The 25,168-nt window shown below is 57.6% G+C and overlaps 1 protein-coding gene across 1 annotated transcript in view; it reads right to left on the bottom strand.

Annotated features, from left to right (window-relative positions):
- The window catches only part of GRID1 (glutamate ionotropic receptor delta type subunit 1), a gene marked incomplete at its 3' end in the record, with an annotated part of 641,508 nt that extends 630,467 nt beyond the window's left edge, over positions 1-11,041 (bottom strand). The window contains exons 1-2 of the mRNA XM_079793699.1: positions 10,924-11,041; positions 8,969-9,124 (exon numbers count right to left, since the gene is read on the bottom strand). Of these exons, the coding sequence (XP_079649825.1) occupies positions 8,969-9,124; positions 10,924-11,002 (235 nt within the window). The 5' untranslated portion in view covers positions 11,003-11,041. The remainder of the gene's footprint in view (positions 1-8,968; positions 9,125-10,923) is intronic.
- Positions 11,042-25,168: the final 14,127 nt, after the last annotated feature.

Genomic DNA, 25,168 nt, shown 5'->3' on the forward strand with positions numbered 1-25,168 from the left:
AAGGAGTGTCATGTGCTCTTGGCAGGGGCCCAAGAAGACAAAACAGAAGGTGGCCAGGACGCGGGGAGGACGGTGCTGACCACGCCCACTCTGAGCCACCCACCCCGCTCCCAGCAGGGGCTGCTGGCCGACCCCCTTCTTCCTGCCCAGCACACACCCCTTTCTCCCCAGAAACAGGCTGAGGACAGGGCGATGGACCTCTCAGCTAACCTGTCACTGAGCCGAGATGTGAGCCTAGACCTGCCTGACCCCCTTCCGCCAAACAGAACAAGTTATGCTGCCCCAGGGCAGGCTCCGAGGGCAGGCTCTGGGGGCGGGTGCCTGGGCCGTGCTGGCCAGATTCCAGCCACTCTGTGCATTCAGAACAGCAAGCCGGCAGTGCTGTGCAGCGCCAGGCCCAGGCTCCAGAGCCCCAGCCCGCAGATGGCTCTAGACCAGAGATCGCAGATGGCTCTAGACCAGAAGTGCAGACTGGTGGTCCGTGAGGTCCGAAAGGCTGGCGACTGCTGCTCAGGCCCAGCCTCCTTCCCTGCCCTCCCGGGACTTCCAAAGGTGAACTCAACTCCCAGCTGCCCTGAACCGGGCGGGGCTGGAGGAGCCTGCCAGCCCAGCCAGGAAGAGCAGGGGACCAAGAGCCCCTGGGAACGACTCGGGCTGGTCATGTGACCACCATCCCTCCCCTCTGCTTGGCCCTCACCGGGGCGTCTCAGCCGGTTTCCTCAGCTGACCTTCACGCTGTCCTCTGTGCTGTCACGTCCTCCAGGCAAGGAGACCAAGGTAAGCCGCCCGGCCGGGAGGGAGCCCGTCCTGAGCGGGAGCAGCAGCACTCCCGCCCGCCCTGACCACCTCATCTGTGCTCCTGGGGGGGCGGAGGCCGTGCTGAGCACTGGCAGGACGGCCCAGGCGTCACCGGGGGAGCGTGGCATCGGGCTGCCCCTGCCCAGGCTGGCAGAGGGCTGATGGGAGGGAAGCCAACGGAGGCCAGCCAGGGCCACATGTCCAGGTCTGGCTGGAAGAGGACTAGCCTGAGTGAGGACCACCCTGGGCCCCGCCCCCCGGCCTGCCCCACCCACAGCCTGGGCCCAGACACGTACAGAAGGGCCATCTAATCACCTTGCAGCTGGCCATCTAATCACCTGCCGGCGCTTCAGGCCCGGGAGAACCCTGGGTCTTTCTCTTTCCAGTCCACGGCCATCAGCCAGAAAACTGGCTGTTTACAGGCTCCGAGAGCCCAGCTGCTGGGGGACTGAACACGGACCCAGCGCCTTGTGAGGCTCCATGACCGTCAGAGAGGCCAGAGCCCGCCCGCCCCCCCCCCCCCAAAGGGGCTGTCCCAGGCCAGCCCACGGCAGCGAGAGGAGTCTCTGCCCAGAAGAGAAAGGAGCTGCTGTGCAGGAAGGCAGGGTGAGCAGGGCACGGGAGGGGGGGGAGCAGGGAAGTCTGCACGAGGCACAGCCACAGGAGGGGCAGACTTGCTGCCCACCAGCTGAGGGGCGCATTGGTGCTGGCGCCGGCACTGGCCAGGCCTGGAGTCAATCTTCGCCTCGTTACTTAGGAAGCATTCAGCCCAAGCCTTCCGGGAGCTGGGCCTGTCAAGAGGACAAGATTGGACAACTCTGAGAAAAGCACAGGGGAGAGCCCAGCGTTCTCGGGGCAGAGGGACAAGTAAGAGAGCGGGCAAAGGGGAAGGGGTGGGAAGTGCAGCTTGGACTCAACAGGATCCAATCATCTACACTTGTTCACGGTTTTTTGTTTCTTTGTTGTTGTTTTCATGAGTCACCAAGGAAACGGGAGGACTTTTTCCACGAGTAGGGTTATTTGTCATTCACCAAACACTGCTAGTTCTCCCCTCTCCAGGCACCGGTACGACCGTGCTTCCTGGGTCCTGCACGCCTGGCTGGGACCACAGGACTAGTTTCGGCCCGTGAATTTTTAGCAGAAGTGGCATGGATGTGTCATGTCCAGACAGAGTCTCCCCAGAGCTCTCTCCCTCTGGCACAGCAACTGGCAATATTCAAGCTGAGTGACCGTGAGAAGCCAAGGTCTAAGCTGACCAACGATGAACATGTAACATAGACAAGAAACAACTTTTTGTTACGTTATACCACTGAGTTTGGGATTGTTTGTTACTGCAGCATAGCTTAGTCTATCCTGACTGATACAAAGGGAACCACAGAACAAAACCAAAAGACAGGGACAAAGAGGCACTTCCCTGGGTATCCACATCTAAAAAGACTCACATCCAGCCCTAGCCGGTTTGGCTCAGTGGATAGAGCGTGGGCCTGCAGACTGAAGGGTCTCGGGTTCGATTCCGGTCAAGGGCACATGTCTGGATTGTGGGCTCGACCCCCAGTGGGGAGCGTGCAGAAGGCAGCTGATCAATGATTCTCTCTCATCATTGATGTTTCTATCTCTCTCTCCCTCTCACCTCCTCTCTGAAATCAATAAAAATATATGGAAAAAAAATAAAAAAATAAAAAGACTCACATCCAGGGGTCAGACTGGGTTAGCATGGTTTGGGAACAAGAAATGCAGACTGGCCCTGACCGGTTTGGCTCAGTGGATAGAGCATCGGCCTGCGGACTGAAGGGTCCCAGGTTCGATTCCGGTCAAGGGCATGTACCTTGGTTGCGGGCACATCCCCAGTGAGGGGCGTGCAGGAGGCAGCTGATCGATGTTTCTCCCTCATTGATGTTTCTAACTCTCTCTCCCTCTCCCTTCTTCTCTATAAAAAATCAATAAAATATATTTTAAAAAAGAAAAAAAAAAAAAGAAGAAGTGCCGACCGAACGTCCCAGGTGTTGAGGAGACGGCATCTTCTGGGCCATGAGAAGGCCGAGTAAAGAAGAAGGCTGCTGGAGGGGACGTGGCATCTAGAACGCGGAAGACAGCCTGTCTGCCGTTAGAAGGTGCGGCTCTGAGTGCCACGTAGCCTGCTTAGCTTCCTTGAGAAACCTGAAGAAGCGGCCCTCCCGTGCTGACAGGAAGGCTGCTGGCGTGCCGGGAACAGCAGCACCAGCACACACAGGTCTCCCAGGCCCATGGCCTCCCCCACACCCGGGCCGGAGGTGCCCATCTGTTCACCCCGGTGAAGCCCAACCGCCCAATCTGGGAGCAAGGTCACAGCAACAGGGATGCTGAAAGGGAGCCTCCAGAACCCAAAAGAGGACATGGATGGGACAGGAGGATCGTCTGTAAGGTGGCAGTGTGTGTGCCTGTGTGTATGCATGTGTATGCGCATGTGTGCACGTGTGTGTGCACACAGGAGGGGCCCGAGAACGAAAGAGAGCTCTGAAGCCTGGGAGCTCAGGTGAGGGGAACGGCCGTCATTCCTTTGCACAGCCACAGGCTTGTGAGGCGTCCAGAGTGAGAACTGGATGGCCCCGGCCCCAGCCAACCCCACTGAGGGGCCACCAGTGCCTGCGGCCCGCACAGCCTTCTTCAGGCCCAAAGCGTCGCTGGCAGCAGCCCCTGCGGGGCCAGGGAGAGCAGCTGCGGTGGCACCACGGCGAGACTGCCTCTGCGAGCCCCACCTCGGACCCTCGGTGGGTGGTGAGGTACTGGGTGAGAGAGGACAGGGGAAGAGGGAGGAGTCGGAGAAAAACCTAACCCGGTAGGAAAGGAGGCCACTGGCTGTAGTGACACGACACACAAAAGCAGATTCTTTGGGAGCTTCTTTAGGCACAGAGCTTCCAGGCGCAGGCACGCGTGTCCCTGGGCAGCGAGCACAGGTGAGTCTACAGGGGCCCCCGGGCTCAGGGCGTGTCCCAGAGCGAGCGTGGCAGGCATGCAAACACGGCTGTAGTCCCGAGTGACTCCAGCAGGTTTGGCTAAGACAAGAGAATGCCACCCCGTCAGCCACCCGTGAGGAGAGAGGGAAGCCACCCGCTGGGCCCGGCAGGTGTGCCAATGTGGAAGCGGCGAACGCCCACAAGGCTCCGAGGTCCTGCCCCCGGCCCTGTGGCTGTGCGGCTCACGGGAAGGGGAATTAAGGCTGCAGGTGGATCTGCTGACGGTCATCCTGGGTTATCCAGATGGGCCCAAGGGCTCCAGGAAGAGGGAGGCGGAGAAGCAGAGGTGGAGAGGAGCTGTGATGACAGAGCAAGGCCACGGCGACAGGCTGTGGGGGACCCCACCCACCAGAGCGGGCTGGACCACAGAGAGGGGCCGGGGCTGAGCAAGGCGGGGCCTCCGGAGCTGGAAAGAGGGAGATGGACCCTCTCCTGCAGAACATCTACACACCAGCCTGGTGTCAGAGGGCAAGGGGCGACTAGACGTGACCGACACAAAATGAACAAGACCAGCAGAGGGCCGTCGAAAGCTCACTGAGTTTTATTTTCTTTGTTTCTCTGTTTTAGTCTGTGAACACCAAGCTATACTTTGGTGAATTTCACCTCGTCTTCCTAAAATACTTTTGCGCTTATTGTAACTAAAAGGAATATTGCCTCACATACCTTCCTTTTTTCTTCTTCTTCCCTAAATTGTTATCTTTCCACTCAATGACATCTCTCTACAGCATAACCCATAACTCGAGTCTTTCACTCACAGTAAAATAAAGTGAACAGAGAAGACCAGGACTCAGCCAGTTCTTCTACACATTCATGCATTTATATCATCTTCTCCTTGAGCAGGAACTTTAGAACAATACAAAAATTTTTTATTTAACAAACTAGAGGCCCGGTGCACGAAACTCATGCGGGGGGGTGCCCTCTCGCAGTCTGGGAGCCCTTGGGGGATGTCTGACTGATGGCTTTGGCCCACTCCCCACAGGGACAATTGGACATCCTTAGTGCTGCCGCTGAGGCAGGAGAGGCTCCCACCACCACCGCTGTGCTCGCCAGCTGTGAACCTGGCTTCTGAGCGGCACTCCCCCTGTGGGAGCGCACTGACCACCAGGGGGCAGCTCCTGCGTTGAGTGTCTGGCCCCTGGTGGTCAGTGCGCATCATAGCGACCGGTCTCATCATAGCGACCAGTCATTCTACCATTCAGTCTATTTGCATATTAGCCTTCTATTATATAGGAGGATTAGTATCTCTTCTAGTATCTAGAAGACAAGTCTTCACACTTGTTATATGAACTTTGCTAAGTTTCAGATACTACGTTTTTTTATCTTTATTGTTGAAAGTATTACAAATGTCCCCTTTTCCTCCCATTTGCCCCCCCTCTAAGATATAACATTTTTAAGATTTAAATATCATTTCTGTTGTTACTTGCTAACTTTAAATCCTCCTCAAATGCATATTTCACTAAATGCAACCCGTTCTTTTACATCAATTTGAAAGGACTGGCTAACCCACTAGCTCAGAAGGCAGTTTGTACGGAGCTTGTACAAACGCAGCCAACAGAAGCTGTAAACATAAACCACAGGACCTCATTCAAAGCAGTTTCTTATTTTCTCCAGTAATACTTCAGCATACCTCAGCATAAATGGTTCCACTCTTTAAAAAATAACTTGTTTTAAATATTGAAAAACATATGCAGCCGCTAAAAGTAATGTTCACAAATACTTCACAGTGATTTCAGAAGAAGTCCCTGATCTGTTAGGTGAAAAAGCAGGATCTAGACCTGAACAGGATGGAGCTCTCAGCATTTATAAAATATGGTGGGGGGACTAGAGGGGCGCACTAGAGGGAGAATTAAGAATGATGCTGTCCTGTCTCTCTCTCTCTTTTTTTTTTTAACTTAATAGCACTTTATTGTATTTTAAAAAACAAAATATTTTTAGTCTGAAAGAAGTTATTTCCAGTTTTCACCATTTTAACTATGAGTCTGACAGAGAATCAAGCGAGGGAAGGAAGGAAGGAAGGAAGGAAGGAAGGAAGGAAGGAAGGAAGGAAGGAAGGAAGGAAGGAAGGGGGAGGGAGGGAAGGAGGGGGGGAGGGAAGGAGGGAGGGAGGGATGGGTGGGTGGATGGATGGTTTGGGTGAACTGCAAAGTTATAAACCTAATTTCTCCCAAATGTAAACGCCCTGATGCTTCCTGTACATTCCACATCTTATGGAATGAACATGCATGGTCCTTTCTCTTCACATTTTTAAATTAATTCATGCTCATTGTAGCAATGCATTTTTAAAAAAATAATTGGGGGTGTGGTAGCTAAGTAAAAAGCTGAACGTAGAAAGAGTCCACTCTCAAGATATCCACTAGCTAAAGAAATGATGCAGCTGACGAGATCCACGGCCTCAGAGCAGCTGAGATGAGTTCACAGCTGGGCCACGGACAGGGAATGGCGCTCGCCACACTCCCACCACAGGCCTTCCGCAGACAATGTCTGCACGTCCGCTCAGTGCACCCTCACCACAGGCCTTCCGCAGACAATGTCTGCACGTCCGCTCAGTGCACCCTCACCACAAGCCCAGGAGGCAGGGACCATGACTGTTCCCTTTAACAGATGTGGCAACAGCAGCTCCGAGCAGGGCCGGGACCCCCAGGTCACACTGCAAGGGAGGCAAGCAGGATTTGAAGAGAGTTCCTGGGGCTCCAGCAATCCAGCTCCTTATCCACACGGTGCTGTCTCTTGGACTAAAATGGGGGCAGAACTAGCTCAATCCCCAACCCACGGGCATCACTGGAAGCTCCCCGTCCATGATGGAGACTGAACCCCAGTCCGCCTTTGCCCCCTTCATCCTTGGCCTCTTCCCCCACCAAGAAGTCCTTTCCTATCCCCCCCAGACTGTCTGCCACCCGTGTCCTGCTGCAGTGAACATCCGGGCCCAAGAAAGAGATGAGAGAGCCATCAAGTAGGGCAGAGCCACGACGGACAGCACCCCACAGGGCACAGGAGGAAGGACACCCAGCAAGTGGACAGCCTGCCCCTGAGCCCAGGCAAAGGAGCCTGTGAGCGCTGCTCTGCAGGCCCAGGCCCTGGAGGGGCTGGCTCCTCCCGCCTCACCAGCAAGGTTCCTTGCAAGGGCACAGGTTGGCACGGACGGCTGCCCAGACACTGAACACACCCGCCAGCTTTAACTGGCACACGCTCCGGGCAGCAGCAGCTCAGCACCACCTGGTTAGTGCCCCTGCACCTGGTCACTGTCAGCCACCAGAGCCCCACGCCTCGCCGGACGTGCACACAGGCCCTCCCACACCCCTAGGAGACCGCGTCAGCCTCCACCGCGGGCTGAAGTTTTCTCCAGTTACACAAGCAGAGAAACCGAGACTCAGGAAAGCAAGGTCTGTCAGGAAAGGCCAGGACAGAGCCGCACTGGATGGCCCACATCAGCTGGATGGCCCACAGCTAACTGTACGGCTTGGCTCTGTTGGTGAATTGTTGATTAGCTGACAGCAGTTAAAAATCAAATTTTACATTCAAGTTCAGATCTGGGACTCCTCAGCGCATCCACAACACCACGACTTCCATTCCCAAACGGCAAACTTGGTGCACGCTGGGAGCACAGGCGGGTCCCGCAGCACGGGCGCTCCCGGCCCCACTCTGAACTCAGCTCCAGACAAAGCACGGATGTGCGCAGACAGGTGTGGGGGACAGCACCAAGGCAGCAGGAGGCACCCTGGAAGCTGTGTCTCCCCAGACCCCACTCCGGCTGGTCGCTGCCGCCTAGGAAGCACGCCCCCCCTGCGGGAGCCCACAGTCACGGGGGCTCACGGAAGAAATCCAGGCGTGGGGAATGGGAGGCAGGGCCCGCTGGTGGGCCAGACACCAAGGACGGGGATCCTCCTCCCGCCCCCCAGCGGACACCTGACCGTGGGGGTCTGCCAAGGCTAGAAGCAGCAGCACCCGTAACAGGCAACACCAGCCTCACCCCACTCACTGCCCCCCCCAAACACTCATCACCTCCTCCAGACATCCTCGGACCTTCAGGCCCAGAGGTGGGCTCTCCCTCTCTGCTGACTCCCGGAAGACCTCCTGCCAGCCAAAGTCCTTCCCGGCGCAAGCTCCCTCCTTCTGGACCCGGACCAGAACCTCCATGGAGTCACCCTACCTGCAGCACCTAAGAAACCACCGCCAAACTGAGCCATGGCATCCGGAGGACCCTGGGCCGAGCGGGCTGGGGGGGGCGGAGAGGGGGAAGCTGCCTGTGTCCCTCACCCCACCTCCTCCTTACACCCCTGTGCTGCCAGCTGCTCCTGGGAGGAGCCCCCACATTCTGCGCCCTCAGCTGTGCTCTCCACCCTCAGCACTCAGAGGTGCAGGAGGGAGCCATAGGAGAGGAAAGGGGCCATGCCTGGGCAGATGTCAGGGGTGGGGAGAGCTTCAGGCGCTGCCAGGAAGTGGTGACAGGGAAGGAACCCCGGTTCCAGAGCCAAGCCTAGAACCAGCTGGGAGAGAAAGGAGGGGCCCAGAGGGGAGGGGAGGGCAAAGGCCGCCCCCTCTGCCCGTCCAGCTCCGCGCGCACTGCTGCCCCCGCCCCAGCCCCATCGGAGGCACAGGCTGTGGCCCAGGACCCAGGCACAGGCCAGGGTTTACCTGCAGCCAGGCCTGGCTCAACCCCTCCTTTCCTGGTCACACAGCGCCCACCCCCGGCCCAGGCGGAGACAGCGGCAGCTGAGAAACCGGCTCCTCCAAACCAGGCGGATAAGCACGGCCAGACGGACGCGGCGCCCAGGCACCGAGGGGGCGCTGGGCGCGCAGCGAGTGTGTTGGGAGGGGAGCGGCCGGCTCGCTCGCCAGGCCGGCCTCGGTTGGCAGTGAGGAAGGCACCCGCCACCTAGGTCAGGGGAGGTGCACGGATACAAGCACGCCCACCCACAAACACTCGGAAACAAAGACCCTGAGCCAGTCACTCCGGCGCGCCCAGCGCGGGGCGCACACGCACCAACCCGGTGGAAAGTGGCCGCACGACTCCAACGCGCTCCTAGGAGCCCGGCTCCCGCTCGCAGACTCCCGGCTGGCCCAGCGCAGGCACTGCCCAGCGCCCGAGGCGCCGCGGCCAGGCCCTCCGCCACCCGCAGGGGTCCGCTCTGCGCAGCCTCAGGGCGCCCCTTGGAGCCCTGGGCGCCGCGGCCACTCACCTTCCTGCACGGCCTGAAACGGGTTGTTGGCCTCGATGACCTTGATGGAGTAGGTGATCTTCTCGCTCTGCAGGATGTCATCGTTGAGGCTCAGGTCAGATATGGCCAGCTGGAACACCCTGTCGTCCTTGGCCGCATTCTCCTCAAAGATGGCCCCTGGAGGGGAGAAGGGGTCAGGACAGGCCTAGAGGAGCCCCCTCCCCTCCCCCCTGCTGGCAGGCCGGCGCTGGGTTCGGACTGGCTTTCCTAAGACAGCCAGCAAGGATGCCCCACACAGCGCCCATGTGCACACCGCTGGCAGGAGTTACACATGCACATGGCACACGCTGCCACCCAGCCACACAGGTGTCCACAGCCCAGCCGCCTCCTGACCCAGCCGTGCCCCACACACTGACAGCGCCCCGCTGGAGTGGCCTCAGGCAGCACACAGAGGCCCGGCAGCCACCAAGCTCCCGGCAGGGCAGTCCCCACTGGAAGGACGCCTTCCTCCTGCCCTGCACCGTCAGTCCCCATGTGTGGAGGCCAGCACGCAGGTCCCCGTCTTTCCCACCCAGGGGCATTTCAGTCCCAGTCCAGCTCCCGGCAGCTCTGCCCAGCGGGGCCCCTGCTCCCCATCCCTCCCAGCTTCCTCCTGCCCCCTAGACCCCTGGCCTTCTGGCCCGGCAGGCTGAGGAGCTCCAAGGGAGCGCCGTGAGCCTCCTGGGCCCACCAAGCTCGCCTCCAGGTGGCCCCGGCTGGCCTCTTCCCAGCTTAGCGCCCCTTGGCCCCTCTGACTGCCCTCGCCCTGGTCTGGCCCTGCAGCCTGGCAACGCCGGGTCATGCCACCCTGGCCAGGCCCCCAGGGTCCCCAAGGCCCCAGATCTGAGCCCGATGACCCTCCTGGAGCTGGCGGGGGCAGGGGAGGGAGGCTCCAGTTCCACAAACACCCAGAGCCGCAATGCTGACCACGACCCCCTCTCCCCCCCACCCCGCCCCCGCCCCGGCTGGAGGTGGGGTGATGCAGCTCACCAAACCCAGGCCTGGTCCCACCATCCCCATCACCCCTCTTCCCCGCCCCGCCTGTCCCACCTTCTCCCCCACCTCCGAACCCCCAGGGGTGTTCGCTGGTCAACTTCCGGAAAGACAACTGCAGGGGGGCTCACCCAATAACCCGCTGTCAGCCCCCCAACCCAGCCCCAAGTCCTGGAATTCTTTCCCGGCCGCTACCAACTCCCACACTCCCCCTCCGTCTGCCCCTCCTCCCCTCGCCTCCACGTTCCCCACGGGCTCCCACCTCCTCCCGCTCAGCGCACTCCCCGCCGCCGCCTCCGCCCTCCTCCCCAGCTCCCACCCCCGGGCGGACGGCCCCAAGGTGGCGGGGAAACTCGGACCGCCGGGCTGCGGTCGCCACAGCCAGACACACACCCCCACACCCCGACACGCGGGAGACACAGGCAGACGCCGTCCACTCCCACGGGCTGGAGGCCAGGCTGGCACCCACCGCACAGGCTGGACGGCCCCGCACCCTACGCCTCTCGCAGCGACACCAGCCCGGTGCCAGGGGCGCACGCAGCGAGCCCGGGGCAGCACCCACCCACCCGCACCCGGGGCGCCGCTTGGGCCTCTTCGGATCGTGCCGGCAACTTGGCGAGACCTGGGCCGCGCCCGCCCCCGACTCCCGCTGCTCGGAGCTGCGCCGAGGGGCTGGCCGGACCGCTGACGGCCCCTCTGGGGGCGCGGGTCTGGGCGCGGGTCCAGCTCCGGTTCCCGCAGCCGCGGCCTCAGTGTGGGCAGAGGCCGCGGGCCCCGCGCGGGGACTGGAGCCGGGGGAGCGGGGCCCGCGGGAGCGCGGCGCGGCGCGGCCCTCCGGTGGAGCGGCGCCCGCCGGCCCTCGGACCCGGGAACCACCAAGTTTGGACGCCGCGCACCCCCTGCGCCGCCGAGGCCCCCGCCCAGCCTCCGCCCGCCGCTCTCACCGATGTGGATGATGGAGTCGGCCCGCACCGACACGCACTGGCAGATCCAGGGGAGCAGCCACAGCGCCAGCGCTTCCATGTCCCCCGGGCGCGCGGCTCATCCGCCCGGGCCCGGGGCGAGGCCGAGGGCAGCGCGGAGCGGGAGGCGCCGTCCGGGTGCAGTCCCCGCCGCCCCCGGAGAGCCGGCCCGCCCGCGTCTTCCCCGCCGCCCGCCCCTGCGCCCGGCACCCCGAGCCCAGCCCAGCCCCGCGCACTCGGGCTCCCGCTCCGGCTCCGGCTCCGGCTCCGGCGGCGGCTGCGGCGGCGGCAGCCCGAGTGCAGGCCGGCGCGGCGGGGGCGGTGTCTCGGGCGGCTTCGGAGGCGGCGGGGCGGCGGGCGCGGCGGCTCCGGGACCGCGGTGTGTCTGACCGGCCGGGAGCGAACTGCGGAGGACGCCCCCTCCCCTCCCCGCCCCTCGGCTCCCCCCGCGCTCCCGCCCTCCGCCCCCCGCCCTCCCCGCGGCCACGTGACTGCGGAGCCTCCGCCTCGCGCGCGGCGCTGCCCGCTGGCGGCTCGGAGGGGCGCCGGGTGCCCCGCTCGCAGCCCTGGGGACGCTCGGAGGCCCGCACCGCGGCTCGCCGTGGACCCGGCGGCCCTGGCCGCGCGCCCCCCATTCGCCAGGGGCGAGGGGATGGAGAAGGGTCGGCACCTGACCAGCCTCGGAGGCTCCGGAGCGCCTGGCACCCCCACCGCAGCCGTGGGGTGTCTCGGGCATCCCCCCAGCCTGGGGCCGAGAGCCCCGCAAACCGAATCTAGGGAGCCGGCCGAGAGACGGGGCGGGGCGCCGAGCGGGCACGGGGATGCCCGGGGAGTCCAAGGGACCGGCCGCGGGCGCGCGTCACCGAGCCGAGCGGGGACCGCTAGCTCGAACCCTAGCTGGTCGCTCGGCCCTGCGGCGCCCCTCCCCCGCCCGCGGGGCCCGCACTCAGCCGGGAGGTTCGGACTCTGAAGCTCAATTCATGGCCGGAAACCAGCGCGGCCGTGACCGCGGCGCCTGGACGTGAGGAGCCTTCCAAGCGGCGAGGCCCGGGCTCCGAGTCTGCACGGATCCTGCGCGCGGACCTGGGCGGGAGCCGGCTCCACGCGGCCGGGCCGCCGGGCCCTCTCCGCCGCCGGCGAACGCCCCAGCCGGCGTTCAGCTGTTGGGGCTCGAGCGGGGCGCGGGGCTTCACACCCCGCCCAAGTCCCAAGCAGACTGGGCTCACGTGGCACACCCAAGATTTCGGGGAGGCAGCTGAGCCTCCCAGACCCGGATTCCGCGGAAACTCGGCCTGGGCGCCCCAGGCAGAGCCGCCGGCGAGGGGCCGCTCCCGCGAGCCCTGGAGCCCCTTGGCCCCTGCCCTGCTCCAAGCCATGCGTGCAACACCCCTTACCTGGAACTCCCCGCGCAGTGGAAAAGGCGAACACAAAAAATACATCATAAAAAGATTGGCAAGGACCTTGACTGAGCTGTGTATGCACAAGCGCATCCTGGGCTCTGAGACAGCCTGGGAGGGCTTACTGGAGGAGGTGACATTCCAAAGGTTGAGTGGGAGCTACCCAGGGAGAGGAGGGGAGGCTTCCAGGCATTGAATGCTAATTAGCCAGCCCAGGCAGGAAGAAAGGGTGTGTGTGTGTGTGTGTGTGTGTGTGTGTGTGCCCAGCTGTGACCGGGAGGAGCCATTGGCAGATTTTACTTTGGAAAGGTGGGGAAGAGCCTGTGCGGATGGGAGCAGGCTCTGCAGTGGGCTGATGGGCTGGCTCGCTGGGCAGGGCAGCCTGGTGAAGGGACCTGGGTGGGAGAACCAGCAAGAAGCCACATGGCAGGCAGCGAGAGGAGGCTGTGGGTGAGGGGAGGAATCCCTGTGCCTGTGGGAGGCCAGGCTACCAGGCTGAGGGTGCTGCCCACACAAAAGCACTGCCTCAAGAAACCTGCCCTGGGGCCCTGAATTGTACAACATGCCCCGGCCTCTCCAGTCCCACAAGCCTCCATTCTCATCCCCTCGCAATCCCACCGTTCCCGGGTTGTAGGGAGCCGGGAAGTGGAGGGTTTTATTATATAACAGGTTGGTTCCTGTGGTGACTGTTTCCACTTTGGGAGGATGGTGGGTGTGGTCGGGGGCTCAAACCTGAGGTCAAGGAGCCCCCCACCCGCTGTGTGAGCCCCTGCAGGTGTTAGCAGGGTAGGTGTGTGACAGGTAGAAGTTTCTCTCGATGTATGTTATGCCAGGTAGGGGAAGCATGATTGCAGCGAGACAAGCCTCAGACCCTTCCACATGCTAAGAAGGCAACCCACCAATACACGCAGTTTTGGGGAGACTTCTGTCCATTTCTGGTTTGGATGATGAGGTAGATTATGAGGTCCCTCTGGGTGGGACCTGAGGCTAGGACTCAGGTTGGAATCCCCTGAAGCTGTTGGCCTGGGCAGCCTCACCTCCTGTCCTGGGTACCCCTCGCCTCCATTTCCCACAGTGTGGGGTCCTTTGCCATCCCCAGATGCTCATTCTCTGCTCCCAAGCTAGGCCAGGTTCCTCTGCCAGACTGGGACGCCCTGGGCGCCCCTCGCTGGCCACAAGGGGCCCCTGCATAGGCCCCGTTTCCCCTGGGGGGGCAGGCCCAGAGATGCTGGGGCCCTCTGCACACCCCTCTCCAGCAAGACCGTGTGAGTCCTCTGCAAACGGGAGTTGGGATTGTTAGATTCAGAGACTTTATCGGGGCTCTATCAGGCTCATCAAGCCCCTAATTACTTATTGATCCTGGCCAGCCCGGTCCCTTTAAGCCCTGATAACCTCTGGGACTGCAAAGCTGCCTGCCCAAAATCAAGCTTCTGGGGAAGCAACTCTACTCAACGAGCAAATTCACCCCAACGTAACAGCCGGGCTGGAGAGGACACATTAGCAATCTCTGTGTCACAGGATGCATGTCCATTTCACAGAGGGGAAGCCTGAGGTTCAGACAAAGAAGGCGCTTGCCCAAGGCAGCAGGTGAGTTGCTGGCAGACTCAGGACTCAGGCCTGTTGATTTTGCTCCTCACTCCACAAAGGTGAACCCACGGAAATTGGAACTCAGTCAATAAATCCTTCTTTTGCACAGAGTTCAGCCAACACAGATGATTGCTTTTTCTAAAGAGATCTTCAGTTAGAGTGATTCTACACAAGGAAACTGAACGGGGGTGCAAAAAACACACTGGGCCCATCGGGAACCTCCGCTGGGACACCTGGAGGCAGGTGAGCTGTGGAGGCAGCGGGGCTGCGGGGGCCACTGGAAGCTACACAGTGGCAGCTTACAGCTGTGTCATTGCTCGCTTCAAAGGTGGCCCGGCAGGACCTGCTGCTGGGTTTGGTCAGAGTGAAGACGTGAGTGTGAACATGGGACGAGTGGTGGCGCTGTTTACTGAGGTGAGAAGAAGCTCATTTGGGAGGAAATGGAGCATTCTGGTCGGATGTGTTATGTATGAGGTGCCATTAGCCATCCAAGTGATAGCAGCAGATATGAGGGTGAGAGTTGAATAGGATGAGATTGCAGAAGTAGCAAAAGCTATGACATCCAGGACCTCATTGGCCATAGTAAAGAATACGGACATTATTTTAATGTTACAAAATATCAAGAAAGTTTTTTTAAATGCTTTGTCATTCCAGAATGGCAGACCTCTCCTTTCTCTGTCACCGTCCTTTCCCTCCACCAATAACTGGACTAAGGAAGGGCCAGCTGGAGTCCCGACCCGCTCAGGAGGCTGCTGCCCTGGCACAGCCCCTGCAGGAGTGCCCTCCCCAGTCATTTCCTCCTGGAGAGCCCCCGACTAGACATGCACTGAACCCGACTCCCCCTCTCTCCAGCTGGAGCCAACCCAGGATTCCTAAGACCGTTCAGCCCAGGCCCTGGAGGAGGTGGTCAGCACAGGGGCGGAGGGGCGGCGGGGAGGGGTTCTCTGCAGGAATGGGCATGAAGACCACCAGCTCTCCCAATGACTCAGAGGACAACCCAAGTCTTGGGAGTCAAGGCCCGGGAGGAGGCAGCCAGCACCTTAGAAGGAGTCGGGCTGGGAGCCCTGCAGCCGGAGCCCCAGGCTGGGCCTGCCGCGGGCTCCAGGGACCCACCCTCGCCAGGACCGAGCTCAGGAAATCCCTCTGACCCCACCAGGATTTTCTTTAAAAACAACAGCCGCTCTGTGCTGCTTGCTTCACCTCTGCCGTGCTGCGTGTCAGTTGCCCAGCTCTGCTTTGTCTTCCTTCCCTGTTGTCAAACTCTTGCATCTCACTTCTACTGTTTCTCAGCTTGTATTTACTTCATTTGAGCTTCTTTTATATTATCTTATTTCTTACTAGAGGCCCGGTGCACGAAATTCGTGCACGGAGGGGGGTTGTCCCTCAGCCCAGCCTGTACCCTATCCAATCTGGGACCCCTGGAGGGATGTCTGACTGCCAGCATGGGCCAGTGGGATCGGGCCTAAACGGGCAGTCAGACATCCCTCTCACAATCCAGGACTGCTGGCTCCCAACTGCTTGCCTGCCTGCCTTCCTGATTGCCCCTAACCACTTCTGCCTGCCAGCCTTATCACCCCCTAACCACTCTGCTGCCAGCCTGTTTGCCCCCAACTTCCCTCCTCTGCCGGCCTGGTCACCCCTAACTGCCCTCTCCTGCAGGGTTGATCACCTCCAACTGCCCTCCCTTGCAGGCCTGGTCCCTCTCAACTGCCCTCCCTTGCAGGCAGGGTGCCTCCCAACTGCCCTCTCCTGCTGGCCATCTTGTGGTGGCCATCTTGTGTCCACATGGGGGCAGGATCTTTGACCACATGGGGGCAGCTATATTGTGTGTTGCAGTGATGATCAATCTGCATATTACTCTTTTATAGATAGGATAGAGGCCTGGTACAGGGGTGGAGGCCAGCTGGTTTGCCCTGAAGGGTGTCCCTGATCAGGGTGGGGTTCCCTTGGGGTGTAGGGCAGCCTGAGCGAGGGGCCTGTGGTGGTTTGCAGGCCAACCACGCCCCCTGGCAACCCAAGCAGAGGCCCTGGTATCTGGAATTTATTTTCCTTCTACAATTGAAACTTTGTAGCCTGGAGTGGAGCCAAGCCTGGGGCTCCATCCGCGGCCGGCAGCCATTTCTGTTGGGGTTATAATTGAAACTTTGTAGCCTTAAGCAGAGGCCTGGGCCCGGCCAGGGTGTGCGGAAAGCTTTGCTTCCCCTGTTGCCGGGGGCAACCCTGGCCTGCTCTCTCAAGCTCCATTCTGCCACCATTTTTATTTGAATTTGTTTACCTTCTATAATTGAAACTTTGCAGCTTGAGTGGAGGCTTAGGCCTGGCAAGGGCAGGCAGAAAGCTTGGCTTCCTCTGTTATCTAGGAAACCTTGCTCTCTGTGGCTGTAGCCATCTTGGTTGGGTTAATTTGCATACTCGCTCTGATTGGATGGTGGGTGTGGCTTATGGGCGTGGCTTGTGGGTGTGTCAGAGGTGTGGTCAATTTGCATATTTGTCTATTATTAGGTAGGATTTTATTTTTACTGGGTTCGCCTCATAGTTTTTATTTTCAATTTCCAAGGCTGGCAATCGTTTGCATCACTCATTCTATTATTCCTTCTTTTCATTCGGTCTTTGATTTTCCTCAGGTTAGGCATGGGGGGGATGGCCTGAGGGTGTCCTCCCTGAACCCACCTTGCAGGAGCCACCAGAGCAGGACCCATGGATGTGCCCCACCCCTGCCCACAGCCAGACTTTGTACCTTTCCACTGCACTGCCCACGGCACAGGTCAGCGCCACACGCCACACGCCACGTGCCACAGCCAATGAGGAGGAAGGAAGCCACACAGGGATTTCTGGACATCCCGTCCAGAGCAGGCCCGGGCTGGGGCTCCATCTGCTGAGAACAAAGGTAGTCCCAAGAGTTACCTGGTGACAGTGCTGCCTTCACAAAAACAGGCGGGAGCTGCAGAGGGGGCTCCCTGGACCCATGTCTCCGGGCAGGGGGTGGCAGGACCAGACACCAGCCCAGGCCCACTGGGGCCCTCACGTTGACCCCAGGGCTCCCCTGGCCCAGGGAGTCCAGCAAGGCTGAGCCCTTCCTCGGGCCCCTCCGAAGGCCAGAGAGGCAGGCTGAGTTGGCACAAAGGTGTCACCAAAACAGAGGAAAGCAAAAGGTGGGTCCCTCCAGGTGTGTGTCCCCCACCTGGGTCTGAGCTGTTCTTGGAGGAGCAGGGCTTCTGGGGCTCTCGACCTCCCCCACGTCCATCACACACATGGATGCCCTGAGCCCATCGTGCGTGAAGAAAGGACTCCGCTGCTAAGAGTCTAAAGTTTGAAACCACAGCCCCACGGAGCCTCTCCCTGAGCCCCTAGGCTGCTCTCTGGGGTCCCTGTTCCCAGCTACAAGGCCTGGGGAGGCTCCTCCCCTTTTCCCCAGCCCCTGAGCTCTGTAACTTCTTTTTTGCATTTGGGGAGCTCCCGGCTCCCCAGGTAGGACCAAGCGGCAAGGAACCAAATCCTGGCCTGTCTATCCCCAGAGCTAAAAGCAAGCTCCCCACACCCTCATCAGTCACAACCCCGCAGACACAGGACAAGGAGCACACAGAGGCCCCGGCCCCTCTCGCCCTGCCCGAGGCCCTCCTACCCCCGCCACCTGCTGCAGTGGGTCCCCGAAGTGCTCTCCATGCAAGTTGAGCCGGGGCCTTGACCCAGTTAAGAACCACAGTCCACGCAGAGAACCGCAGAGCGAAGGCATGGAGGTGGAAGCACATAAAGAAGCACAGCAGTTAGGGCAGCACGGTGTGAAGAGAGTCAGTGGAGGGGCCGGGGTGGACGTGGCCAGAACGGTTCTAGGGGCCGGACTCTCTCCTTGCCAGGCAGTCTGTGCAGAGCAGCCAGAGTCCCGTCACCCATGTCCTCAGAGGGCATCCGGGGAAGCCATCGGCTGCTGGACACCACAGCCTCAGACAGGAGGGTGAGGCCACCAGCATGCTCACAGGAGACTGGCCCATGCTGGTTCTGAACAGGGCATCTGTGCCAGCCGTAGGCCCCCTGCCCTCTGCAGAGAGGAGCTGCAGGTGCCCACAGGTGAGGTGGGCCTTGGGGCTCACTCCAGCCTGCTCCACGTCTGTGATGGGTAGCAAGTGTCAGCTGCACACCAGGCTCGGAGCTGCGCAGTGGAGACCCCAGGCACTTGGTTAAATGACTGTGAGAGGCCCACCCATCCCACCTCTTCCCATCCTAAGGCAAGCACAGCCCAGCAGCTCCCACGGCCTGGGCCTGCAGCCCCTCAGAGCTGAGCCCCCCATTTTCCCAGGGGCGGGCAGAGAAAGGGGGAGCTACTAGTACATCTGCCTGGAGCTCTGGCTCAGCTGTCAAAAAGCCCCTCCCCAGCCCCAGCCCTCGTGCTTTTCTTTATGATGTATTTCTTCCTGTCCTTTTTTCTACTCAGGTATAATTTTTCTTTTCTTTTTTAAATATATTTTTATTGATTTCAGAGAGGAGGGGAGAGGGAGAGATAGAAACATCAATGATGAGAGAGAATCATTGATTGGCTGCCTCCGGCACACTCCACACTGGGAATGGAGCCCACAACCCAGGCGTGTGCCCTGACCAGGAATCAAACTGTGACCTCCTGGTTCATAAGTTGACGCTCAACCACTGAGCCACACTGGCCAGGTAACTCAGGTATAATTTTTCAATCGCAGTGGACAAAAGTGTCACTACCTAAATTAACTTATTTTCACTTGCTTATTGTCTGTTTCTATAGAAGATAAGCCTCATGAGAAGAAGGATGTTATCTATCTTCTTCTAAGTTTTATTTCCTTATCTAGAACAATGCCTGGCATGTCTATATGTTCAATAAATGTTAGTTAAATCAATGAGTTAATTAATGAGCAAATGAACATTTTAATGTACTTCCCCCTGCCAAGAAATTGTTTCCTGAAAACATTATTTTTTAACAGCCAATTACAGTTCTATCTCATGAATCTATCAAACTTTATTTAACCAGTCATTTGCTATGGGACATTTTTTTTCCAATTTTCACCATTATAAACAATGCCACTGTAAAAATACTTATACAGGCATTTTCAGCTCTTATGCAATTATTTTCTTAGGATAAATGCCTAGAATAGTTATGCATAATTTAAATCTCTTAATGCATATTTTCAAAATTGCTCTCCAAAGCTGCTTTTTAAAGCCAATTTACATTTTCATGAGCAATTCGTGAAAGCGTTTGTTTCTCTGCACCTCCACCAACACTGGGCGTTACTAATTTCTAATTTTTTTATTTCGAATAGTTGTACCTCCCAGTTGCTTTCAGGTACATTTCATGGCGGGATTGCTCAGTTCCTGCCAGAGTATGGCTTTGGGCAGGCCTTTTTGGGCTGGGGGATGACCTGCATCTGCCATCGTCTGGCGGTGTGTGACCCCACATGGTGGAGGTGGGGTCCCCTTGGCCGGGGTCCAAGCTCCTCCAGGAAGTGGAGGGGGAAGAGCCGAGAGCCAGGCCCTGGGAGCGCCTGAGGGTCCAGGACTGGAGTCACTGAGCGGGACCTTCCTGGACGGAAGCTGAAGCTGATGCCAGGCCCGGGCCGGTGAGGACCTCTGAGCGGCTAAGCCTGGGGGGGGGGGGGGGGGGGGGCCGGAAATAGCACACGCAGACACTGGTCCGGTTCAAAACGGGGCGCCTCAGGCCCAGATCTGCCCTCGCTTCGGGACCACACAGCCAGCCGGACCCGCAGTCACCACCGGTTCGCGATGGGGGTTGTGCGTGGCCGAGGGGTAGCGGGAAGGAGCCCGGGGCGGGCAGAGACGGCCACCGGCCACCGCCTCCCCGCTCCAGTGCCACCCCGCCTGGCCCGGGGACACGCAAAAGACACAGCCCCCCACCCCCCACCCACCCCCACCACCACCCCCCACCACCACCCCCCACCACCACCCCCCACCACCACCCCCCACCCCCAGCCCGGCTTCCGAGGCGGGGCCAGCTGTGCGCCCGGGGGCAGCCGTGGTGCAATGCTGCCCCCGTCTGGCGGCCTGGGGAACGGCCCCGGCTGCGGCCGCCGCAGGAGCGGAGAGAGGGCTGGGCTCAAGGACACAGGTGTCCTGACCTGGACCTGGACGGGGAGAGCTCCGTTGAAATCCAGACAGGGCCTGACCTCCCGGAAACACGGCTGTAATATTTCCCTCTTCACCGCGTCCAGCGCGGCTGGAGAGCGGACCGGAGTCCTGAGGAGGGGCGACGGGGGATCGAGAAAATGAAAGAGACAGTAGAGAAAGCCGGGACCGGGTGGGACAGCTGGCCCTCTGGTGGAGACAGTGACCCAGAGCCGGGCATGAGTTTATTTTATACAGTATGATTCCAGGAAGTTTTACTAAAGTTTAAAACAAAGGAAATTATGTGAAATCATGGTTAAAGATCGAGCTGTAATTTTTCATCCTTGTGGCTTCTTTGTAATCGTCCAGGTAGAGATCCTGGCTAAGCCCAGATCATTGGCATCTGTTCCTTGCACCTGGTGAACTTAGATAATGAAACCCACCCCCTGGCACCTGAGCTAAGGGTCAGGCTGACGACGTACCTGCCTCTGGCACGGTGCTTTTCCAGGACGTGGCTCTGCCAACGCCACGGACTCAGCTGATAATAATGTAAGAAATGCTCATGTGCCTTCCCAGGCGCTCTCTACAAATAGCAGCAATAATGTCAACAGTTATTATGAGCCAAGCGCCGTCCGAATGCTCTACATTATTAACTCACTTAATCCTCACTCATCCTTAATAAGGGAGGCATGCTAATCATTCCCATATACCAGAGAGGAAACTGAGGTACAAAAAGGCTCTGTAACTTGCCCAGCTATTAAGTGGCAGAGTCGGGTTTGAACCCAGACAGTCTGGCTGCAGAGTCTAACAACCTTTGAGCACCTGAGAGTCAGAAAGGGAGAGGAAGCCTTGTGTCCCAACACAGCCGCTCTAAAGCAAGCATGTCAAACTCACGGCCCACGGGCCGCATGTGGCCCACAACGAATATTTTTGCGGCCCAGCCAATATAATAGTATGTAAAAAACGTTTTAATAAAAATTTCATAACTTGCCCTAACTGGTTTGGCTCAGTGGATAGAGCATCGGCCTGCGGACTGAAGGGTCCCAGGTTCGATTCCGGTCAAGGGCATATACCTTGGTTTCAGGCACATCCCCAGTAGGAGATGTGCAAGAGGCAGCTGATGGATGTTTCTCTCCCATCGATGTTTCTAACTCTCTATCCCTCTCCCTTCCTCTCTGTAAAAAATCAATAAAATATGTTTTTAAAAAATTTCATAACTTAATTTTTACAATATTCTGTTATACATAATTATTAACAACGAACTACAACATTCACTAATGACTGATGACTATAATCGCATTGCATTCATTTCCCTTACGCACCCTACGCGCAGGCGCACCATTTCTCGCCACTAATACTAGCAGCGAATATTTTAGCAGCCGATGGCCACGTCATTAGTCTTGTACTGACTTGTTTGGTGTGAGCAACAGGAAATACTTTGCTTTCAGAGAACAGGAAAAATAGGTTTATTTGCATTACACTTATTAATTTGTGCAGTTATTCAGTGTCTGGTAAGTTAATGTTCAAGAAAAAATATTAATTTTATTAAAATGTTCTATTATTTTATGTTAACAATGACTCATTTACTTCTGCCCTTTGCGTTCAGCATGTCTCTATCGGAATAAACCTACGTTTCTATGAAAATTGAAGCTTTTGTTGTTTTTTTTGCAGCCCACACAAACTTAAACTTGTTTATTGGGCCCGTGTTAGCCTCTGCGTTTGACATGCTTGCTCTACAATCTCTGGAGCTGGGCCCTTATGGCCGGGCCGCTGCTGCCAAGGGCAGACAGGTGTCCTCCGTCCGGGTACGAACCATTCTCTGCGTGGGCCTAATTGGGGCTGCCCTGAGCCTCCCCTGTGTCCACGCAGGCCCCAAAGCCCAAAGAAATGACCCGCGTGGCCTTTGTCATAGGCCAGCCAAGACCCCAGCAGGGAGAGGACGGGGCCTTAGTGAGGCCTCCGGCACAGCGTGGGTGCTGCCCCAGCCGGCCTCCCCTCCTCCCCCAGGTCGCTGCAGACGTTCAGGCTCCGATCTCTCCAAACCACACGTCCAAGTCTGACTCCCTGTCAACAACAACAAGATTTTAAAACGGGCAAAAGACTCCAATGAACGCTTCTCTAAAGAAGATATGCAAACGGCCAATGAGCACGTGAATGGTGTTCAAAATCACTGATCGTCACGGAAATGCAAGTCAAAGCCATAATGATATACTACCTCACACCCACGAGGATAAAATAATACCAAACGATACCAAGTAACAAGGGCTGGTGAAAAGGTGTAGAATTTGGAACCCTGTGTATTGTTGGTGGGAATGAACAATGGTGCAGCCCCCATTGAAAATAGTATGTAAGTTACTCAAAAGATTAAAAATAGAATTACTACTTGATCCAGCAACTCCACTTCTGGGTATACACCCAAAAGAATTGAAAGCAGGACCTCAAAGAGATATTTATGTACCATGTTTGTGGCATCCGAAATAGTCAAAAGGTGGAAGCAACTCAAGTGTCCACCGACAGATAGTTTTTTAAATGTGGTCTGTCCGTGCAATGGAATGTTATTCAGCTTTAAAAAGGAAATTCTAGCACCTGCTACAGCATGGATGAGCCTGAGGACATTGTGCTAATTGAATAAGCAAGTCACAAAAAGACAAAGACCCCTTGTTTCCCTCACAGCTAGTATCTAGAGAAGTCAAATTCATAGACAGAAGGTGGAGTGGTGGGGGCCAGGGGCTGGGGAAGGGGAGGGGAGGGCAGTGGACATTTAATGGAAGTGGAGATTCCATGTGGAAAGTTTCCATGTACTTAATGCCACTAAATTATACTCTTAAAAATGGTTAAGATGGTAAATTGTATGTTATGTGTATTTGTCACAATAAAAGTAAAAGTAAATTAGGGACGGGTTTCGGGGGCTGGGTGAAAAGGTGAAGGGATTAAGAAGTATAAATTGGTGGTTACAGAATAGTCACTGGTATTGTAATGGCTGTGCCAGTGGGAACTGGCATATCCAGGGGACCACTTGTAAAGGATAGGATTGTCTAACCACTATCTGCACACCGGAAACTAATACAAAATAACGGTGAATATAAAGTGTAATTGAAAACAAATTTAAAGTAAATGAAAGAAACCCTTTATGGAGCCCCCTGTCCTGCAGAGCCACGGCCCGGCTCCTCCCTGTGTGAACAGCGCAGGCCTGACTCCCAGGCGGCCGCTCCCTGGGCACTGGGCCGACACCAGGGCTGCAGCCCAGTTTTTAGGAGACTCTGGCCCAGGCTGCACCGTGGGTCTAGGAATGGCTGCCTCACCGGAACCAGGCAGTCGCCGTCCTTGCCCGGGTGTTCTTACCCGGCAGAGAAAGAATCGGCCTCTCACAGTCCCCCACTCCAACAGCTGTCCCCTGTGCCCTTGAAGGAAGACCCACAGTCACATAATCCACAAGAGGCCTACACCTGGACACCTCATCGCAAAGCCACAGGAACCGAAGACGCAGAAAGGTCTTACCAGCAGCTGGGAAAAGCCAGCAGGTCCCTCAGACTGACAGCTGACCCTTCCCGCACGCACACAAGATGGAATGGCAGCTGGGCCCGCGAAGGAACGCTTCCAGCCCAGGGCTGCGGGCTGAGAAAACATCTCCTTCAAGAATGGTGATGAACGAAATAAGGGTTTTCAGACAAATAAGAGCTTGGGAGTTTACCTAGAAGCAGATACTCACTAAAGCACATGCTAAAGGAGTATTTCAGGCAGACAGAACATGAGCCCCGGTGGAAGGTCTGATGCACGAGGAGGAATGAAAAGCAAGGACATTTCAATATGTGGGTAAATATCATGGACATTGTCTACAGCAGTAATATCTGTGGAGTTTTTAAAAATCAGAGTTAAAATACAAGACAACAGGTGCGCTCTCTCCGCAGCACGCTCATGCCTCTCCCCTCCCCTTCCTGTTCCCCCCCAGTCTGCATCTCCTAAACTCTAAGGGACCCCAAGAGGCTTGCGACCAGGGAGCAGGGTCAGCGGCAGCTCGTCCTGGGCTACCCTGTCCCCAAGGCCCTTTTCTCTGACTAATGAGTGAGCCAAAGCAGCCCCACTCGCCTCATTCCCCACCGAGTCCCCTCCTTGGCTTCTTCTATCCTGGGTGCTTGCTTGTTGCACGGCCCCCAGCTTTTATAAAGTCCTCTAGAAATCACCTGGACTCGTGCTGCAGAATCTTTCCTACATGAGTCAAGAACCCACACACCATCAGCCTGCCCTAGGCCGGCCTGCTCAGGGCCAGGTCCCCTTGCCAGTAACATTTTCTGGCGCGCCAGGTGGGACCGCCAGAGGGCAGCCCTGAGCATGCCTGTGCTTTCCCCTCTCCCTTCCCCTTTCCTCGGCCCAAGGGCCCTTCTTTTGCCTCCATAACTTTCAACTTCACTGGTAAGGCTGGTGCATTTCCGTCAACATCCCCGGCAACCTCTTTGGTGCCGTGACTCAGATTGTTTTCGCCATCAAATACCTGCTTGTTTGTTCACACAACATAGGTCTCACTTTGGAAGCCCAGTCAAGGCACATGCCTTGGTTTCGGGCTCAGTCGATGTTGAGGCAGCCAATCGATGTTGGTGTTTCTCTCTCAGTGATGTTTCTATCTCTCCCTTCCTCTCTCTCTAAAAATTCATAAAACACTTAAAAAAAAAAAAGAAAGAAAGAAATATGGAGCAGTTTACCAACTTCGCTTCTGGAATGATACAATTCCATATCGGGATGACGATGCTCCGGGGATTCCAGCCCACCTGACTGGAAGGTTCAGCTAACAGCCTCTCTGTTCCAGTCTCACATCCCATTCCCTGCCCCCCTTGGGTCATACAGGGAGAGACCGTCATACCCTACATAGGCAAAGACCACAGCCTGGTCAGCAGGAAGCAGTTACTGAAGACAGAAATCCTCCCTCAACAGCCCTAGAAGATTTCAGGAATGGAAGTTCTCTGAGGGGCATGAGACAGGCTAGTAAGCCAGGGCAAGCAGACTAGGGAAACTGAGACCAATAGTTAAACAGCCAAGTAGTTCACAGCCTCCAGCAAATAGAAAAATCCTGCCTTTCATAACCAAGGACACTTAAAAGTAAATTATGTGCCCTGGCCAGTGGGGCACAATTGGTTGGAGCATTGTCCCGTACACAGAAAGATGGTGGGTTG

Source organism: Cnephaeus nilssonii (assembly GCF_951640355.1).
Source record: "Cnephaeus nilssonii genome assembly, chromosome: 16".
Lineage (NCBI taxonomy): Eukaryota > Metazoa > Chordata > Mammalia > Chiroptera > Vespertilionidae > Cnephaeus > Cnephaeus nilssonii.